This window comes from Ptiloglossa arizonensis, chromosome 9, assembly GCF_051014685.1.
Source record: "Ptiloglossa arizonensis isolate GNS036 chromosome 9, iyPtiAriz1_principal, whole genome shotgun sequence".
Classification (NCBI taxonomy): Eukaryota; Metazoa; Arthropoda; class Insecta; order Hymenoptera; family Colletidae; genus Ptiloglossa; species Ptiloglossa arizonensis.
In genome coordinates this window covers 21239326-21245477 of record NC_135056.1, presented here as the reverse complement: position 1 = coordinate 21245477, position 6152 = coordinate 21239326, and the positions used below count along the sequence as shown (strand labels likewise).

Genomic DNA, 6152 nt, shown 5'->3' with positions numbered 1-6152 from the left:
ACTGACGAGTAGAGCGTCGTTTGTGCATGACGACGTTATCCAAATTACCCCCTCCAATGATCGTGAATCAAACGAGTGTCTCACTTTACCGTTTAGGCATTCGATTGACTAAGCGAGCCTTATAAATATGTAATTGCTTATTATTAGAAAAGAATATAATGTTTTTTTGTTCAAATTATATAACTAACATGTCATTAATTACTAAACTTACACTTCCGGTAGGAAGAAAAATTCCGGTTTGTTAGATTCCCGTCCTACAACCTGATTTCCAAAGACAATTCATTAACGACCAATCAGGATTTGGTTCCTCTACTTTTCTTTTATATAAAATTTCAAATAAATAATTCATATTTGTAGTTAAAACATACTAAGACATAAAATTTGACCAACTGAAAGAATTGAATTATTGGTAAATAACAATAAAATAAATTCATTTAGAAAAAGTATTGAGATTGATAGACGTGATTTTATGAAAAAATCTACGATCACGGTGGTACAGCCTAGCCAGCTGTCAGCCATCGATTGTAAGAACTTTTGCTGCCTTAGAAAGCAGCGTTACATACAAAAACAGTATTTTTAATTTCCAGCACGAAATTAGGATTATTTACACGAGCTTCGTATAAATTTTGCCAGGAATGGATAATAATATTCGTTACAATATGGTATGTTTTGTAAACGACACGAATCATGATAAATATTGTTCATATGTGATGTTTGAAAGACAGTACTGGTCAGTTTACAATTCGTTGGTAACAACCAAATCCCAATATCTTTTGTTTAGTGAATAGATGTTACATGCAGTAAATAATATCGCCACGTTTTGTAATACGAATGGTGCACGAATATTGCCACAAAAAAACTGATAAAAACATTGTTCTGACCGATCCACAATTGTTTTTTTTTAATGGAATATGAGATTAAAAGTTAAAGAAAATAAAAACAGTGTTTACTTTGTTATATTGTTTTAATCTCCATAACACTAGATAAAAGCAACATATGATTTCTTTCTACTATCAGTATAAGCAGATATGATCCTTTTAAGTAGATTACCTTTATCGATAACAAATGTTAAACGTAAGCAATTATAACTCACTTTTAGCCCTCACGTACAATAAGTGATTTAAATGGAGAGCCATCATTTCAAAACGAGATACCTACATTAACTGTGTCATTACCAATTATACAAAATGATATGATGAATCGCTCGGAAAACATTGCTACAGCTCAAACTTTGATTGAACATCAAATGGTACGATATAAATTTGGTACAGCATATTTCAATGTGTATTAACAAAGTTATGATTATAGGCCGAAGGAGAAGAAATACCACCTCCAAAAGCTCCACCACCTTACGAAGTAGCTACAAAATTACCCAGTTACGAAGAAGTTCAACGTGAAAAATCTTTACAAGGCGAACATCATCCTGAAATACGTGCAGTAATTTGATGCAATATTCATACAAATTAATAATAATATAAAAATTTGTAGAAATTAAATAAAAGTTAGTAAATACTTTTGTTTTTATAGCTTTCCCATTTGAGAGGACTACAACAACCTGTAGCAATTCTTGCTGTAGATACTGAAGCTGCAGAAGGAGATTCAGAAAATGACTTACTTGGTACCGATTTCATGTTCTTTACAGCATTTTGGGGTAAGTTATAGTATTTGTTTACTCTTCTGATCACATTTCTAATGAAAATGTTCTTCACTTATTACAGTTGCATTTTTGTTCAATTGGATCGGATTTCTAGTTTTAATGTGCTTCTGTCATACAATCGCATCACGATATGGAGCATTATCTGGTATCGGCTTATCTTTGTCAAAGTGGACATTGATTGTTAAACATTCCACTGACCTTGCATCACGTGAAAATTCATGGCTGTGGTGGGTGATAATGGGATTTGGTTTGTATTTTTCTATGTGTATTAGTTTAATTAATCATCAATCGTAGTAAGGTACTAAGGAAATTTTACAAATATGTTTTATTTAAATTTTAGGTGTTATGATTTGCGCACGGGCAATTGTTCAATATTTAACCATTAAACGTGGTTGGAGATTACTACCTAGAAGTGATCAAGAACGCTTATTCTTTTTTTATTAAATCATTAAACATGCACCTTTATCTAACTTGGCTTTAGAAGAAACAGCATTTCTATTTGGGGTTCTATTTGTATGATATATAATCCACACCCTTTGAAAACGTTACTTTATATTGGCTACATATTATTCTATTACTAGAAAAGGAAGTTATTCAAACTATTCAGACTCTTAGCCAAATTCGTTTCTGTGTGAAACAAATGAGGCAGAGTAGAAAGGAAACATAAGATAGTAATTGCACATTATTTGATGTCTTACCACACAGATAAAGTAAAATGTAAATTTTTATTGCTCAAATAGTATGAACAATGCTTTCGCGTGAAATATTGTTAATTTACGCATTGTTCGTTTAAACATAGAAAGCTTCTTAACATCTCTGTAAGTTTATTACCTATAAAATTGGTGTTACGAGTACAAAAATTTATTTTAAAAGAAGAAGCATATAATCACTGTTCTCAAACAGGTATCAAAGTGTAAGAGTTATAATAGTAACATTGTGTAATACACTATAGTGTTAGATAAGCTTTTAGAGTTTTGATTATACATGATCTGTGTACTGATAATCCGAATTGCTTGTTTGTATATTACTATAATTTATAGAGACAATTCTTATTGAATTTAAAGGTATAAGTTAATCGTATAAAATATATGTACGATGTGTACATATACATACGTATATGTACACACACATAAATGTATAAAAAAATTACTACAAAGTGATATACATTATATGTTATACTGTCAAAAAATTCATTGTTATACTTATTACAACAATATAAAAAAATTAATGTGTCTTGTGTTTTCTATTCATATATATGTGAATGTGTTACTTTGTTCCATATTAATTCGATAAAAAGGATATATTTCAAAGGTCGAATACATGAAATTACTATTACTTAAGATTATACAATTACATTTTTTAAACTAAAAATTATGTAGAAATAAATACAATATCAATAGAAGGATTCACCGAAAGGTCCCATGGTGTAATGGTTAGCACTCTGGACTCTGAATCCAGCGATCCGAGTTCAAATCTCGGTGGGACCTTCATTTTGCTAGTGCAAACATTTTAAAGAAACAAAAATATTCGTTACTTTTAAGTAAATTTTAAATAATTATTTGTATTAATTTATAATTTGCAACTCATTGCAATGTATTGTTCAAGACATACATGACAATTACTAAATAAAAAATTTGCGATTGAGTAGAAGTGATATAATACAGATGTGTAGTAGAGGGCAGCACTATATTACATACGTACTAGCCATAGATATAATTGATAAAGCAAGCTCTTAGGGTAGCTGAAACTGAATATATTCTTGATTTCACGTTACTAAAATATTTGAAGCCCCATTTGCGAGAATGAAAGAACTTGTTGTTATAATATTTTTTGAGCCTGATAGATTTGATAGAACCACAAATAATATATAGGAATGTGTTTTTTCGGTATTGTACTTTTACCGACTTCTATGATCCAGTTGAACATAGTTCTTGAAATCACCGTTCTCAAACGAAGAGGTCGCTTTAGAACCACTGATATTTTAACAGGTCGGCATGTTAGATCGCGTGACATTATTTCCGTAAGGTAAAATGCTATTACATTTCGTTCGTGATTTCATGCTTACCTCCGGTGTGTGTACAATAGTACAATAGCACAGCAGACGATACTTCGTCTGTGACAGTACTTGGAAACATTTTGGAAACCGACTTCGTACACTTATAATTATTAAATAGAATATGGAAGATTCATTAATGAATGAAAATATTAAAATCAAAGATAACCCAATTGTTTTTCTGGATGTAGCAATTGAATCGGAGAAAGGTAATACATTGTATGAGGTTACAATCAGGGAGAAATATGTCATCTTTTAACTAAAGTATTGTATCTTATTACTATTGGTTTGAAACACGTTGTATTTGGATTTTGTCATTGATTTATATGTTACTGTGATGCAGTTGGAAGAGTTGTAATACAACTTTTTAAAGATGTTGTACCACGAACAGCAGAAAATTTTCGTGCATTATGCACGGGAGAAAAAGGTGTTGGGATCAATGGCAAAAAATTGCATTACAAAGGATCAATATTTCATAAAGGTACAATAAAAAAGATCGTGATATTCAATCAAGTTAATATAAATAGTAATGCCCTTAATGAAACCATATTTAGTTTTACCACAGTTTATGATCCAAGGTGGAGACATAATAAATTTTGATGGAACAAGTGGTGAAAGTATATATGGAACACAATTTGAAGATGAAAATTTCAAGCTTTCACATACAACGGGTGGGTTGTTAAGTATGGTAAACGAAGGTTATCCTAATAGCAACAGTTCTCAATTTGTTATTACTATCTCGGCCAGTACGCATTTAGACAATACCAATGTAGTTTTTGGTAAAGTTTTAAAAGGAATGGGGGTAATATTGGAAGTGTCTCAAGTGACTACAATAAAGGATGTGCCACTTGAGGTAAAAATAAATTCTGTGTTTTTGTTTTATATGCAAAGTAATTTAATGATTTCAGTAGTTTTTATCATAGAAAATACATATAACTAATTGTGGAGAACTAACGCAAGTCGAAGATTGGGGTTTAGAAGAAAACGATGGTACAGAAGATGTTTTTACTCCATGGCCAGAAGATTGGGATTATTCCATGCACATTGAAGGATTTGATGCAAGTATTGTATTTCAGGAATATATGTTTTTTAGGAATGAAATGTTTTTTAACAGCATTCATAAATATTTATAGTACAAGTACATAATGGAGGTTATTAAGAAGATAAAAGTTTCGGGAAATGATTATTTTTCACAAAAGAATTATGTGGATGCAGGCAGGAAATATAAGAAAGCATTACGCTACTATAAGTGGATGATCAAGACTGCGGATACAGTAGATCCTTGCAGTGAATTAATAGTAAATATTAGAATGGCTCTGCTGCTTAATCTTGCAGCTGTTAAATTAAAAGCCAAGAAACATCGTGAAGTACTAAAGTTATGTACAGAGGTGAGCTTGTATTGCATGTACTACATAAGCTACTTTAACAGTTTCTTAATACCAATTTTGTACCTAGGTTTTGCAGTTGGATAAGAATAATAGTAAAGCATTATTTCGTAGAAGTCAAGCATATATGGGATTAAATGAATATGATTTAGGCTTAGGAGACTTAAAACGAGCATTGTTAATATCTCCTAATAATAAGGATATTTTAATGGAAATAGAGAAGGTTAAAAAAGTTATGAATTCATATTTAGCAATTGAAAAAGCATCGTGTCAAAGAATGTTCAAATGAAAACAAAATATTTGATAACAAGTTTGTAAATATAACAAAATGTTTTGATACATATATTTTACATTAAAAATATATATAATATCATTATTTTTATATAAAACTCTAATAATATTTAATAAATTTTGTAAATTTGTTATATACGTGATATATGTTTGCATATATCATTTAACTTTTATATTTTATCATCGACAAAAATCTCTTTGAACTTAAAATATTAAAAATTATTTAAGAATAGTTTCTCTCATAAGGGAAAATATGAAGCTTAAGCACACAATGTAAAGATAAATATCATTTTAGTAAATTTACTTTAAGAACAATATGTAAGGTACCTGTTTGTTGATATACTTGCTTATTTGTATTGTTTGATAACAATGTAAAGTATAAAAAAAGAAGGAAAACACTTAATGCTAAAACATAATATTAGAATCATATGTGTTTAACGTATTATTGTGAAAATCAATATAGCACAACTTATAGGTATTAGACAATGTTAAAAATATTTGTTTTGTATATATTTTATTAAAAGTTAATATGTATGAAAAAAATGTTTGTATTGCATTAAGTGCTCATTTAATATAGTGAATTTTCCTTTTACGTATTTTATTGTATATGACATTTTTCTATCAAATTTTGAAGCAGTGTATTTTGGTACAAAAGGTAAAATACACGCGTAATATGAAAAATGAAAGAAATGTAATGAAAGAGTTTGTCAATTACGTAGAAGTAAATATCACTGTAAATAAATATTCAATGTATGCTCTTTATTAA

General features: G+C 29.5%; 2 protein-coding genes and 1 non-coding gene across 6 annotated transcripts; all 3 read left to right on the top strand.

The window, feature by feature from the left end:
- Positions 1-494: 494 nt before the first annotated feature.
- Positions 495-2890, top strand: Ndfip (Nedd4 family interacting protein). Its single transcript, XM_076319768.1, has 6 exons — positions 495-662; positions 1100-1249; positions 1309-1437; positions 1528-1651; positions 1719-1904; positions 1998-2890. The coding sequence occupies exons 1-6, from the start codon at positions 636-638 to the stop codon at positions 2099-2101; spliced, it is 720 nt and encodes a 239-aa protein (XP_076175883.1). The 5' UTR covers positions 495-635; the 3' UTR covers positions 2102-2890.
- A 182-nt stretch (positions 2891-3072) lies between these two features.
- On the top strand, positions 3073-3144 carry Trnaq-cug (transfer RNA glutamine (anticodon CUG)). The gene has a single exon. It is a non-coding gene; the product is annotated as a tRNA-Gln (tRNA).
- Positions 3145-3688: 544 nt separating this feature from the next.
- Cyp40 (Cyclophilin 40) lies at positions 3689-5625 on the top strand. Of its 4 annotated transcripts, none has more exons than XM_076320196.1 (6): positions 3689-3919; positions 4054-4191; positions 4289-4563; positions 4634-4768; positions 4844-5098; positions 5166-5624. In XM_076320196.1, the coding sequence occupies exons 1-6, from the start codon at positions 3835-3837 to the stop codon at positions 5382-5384; spliced, it is 1107 nt and encodes a 368-aa protein (XP_076176311.1). In that variant the 5' UTR covers positions 3689-3834; the 3' UTR covers positions 5385-5624. The 4 variants fall into 4 exon arrangements, with proteins under 4 accessions (XP_076176311.1, XP_076176310.1, XP_076176312.1 ...); XM_076320195.1 differs by having other exon boundaries at positions 4265-4563; positions 5166-5579; XM_076320197.1 differs by having other exon boundaries at positions 3763-3919; positions 4276-4563; positions 5166-5623.
- Positions 5626-6152: the final 527 nt, after the last annotated feature.

Coding starts and splice junctions, on each gene's coding strand:
- Ndfip (XM_076319768.1), top strand. CDS start 636: ATGGATAATAATATTCGTTACAATATG. Junction 663..1,099: donor ATAATATTCGTTACAATATG/GTATGTTTTGTA, acceptor ACTCACTTTTAG/CCCTCACGTACAATAAGTGA. Junction 1,438..1,527: donor ATCATCCTGAAATACGTGCA/GTAATTTGATGC, acceptor TTGTTTTTATAG/CTTTCCCATTTGAGAGGACT.
- Cyp40 (XM_076320195.1), top strand. CDS start 3,835: ATGGAAGATTCATTAATGAATGAAAATATTAAAATCAAAGATAACCCA. Junction 4,564..4,633: donor TAAAGGATGTGCCACTTGAG/GTAAAAATAAAT, acceptor TTTTTATCATAG/AAAATACATATAACTAATTG. Junction 5,099..5,165: donor TACTAAAGTTATGTACAGAG/GTGAGCTTGTAT, acceptor TTTTGTACCTAG/GTTTTGCAGTTGGATAAGAA.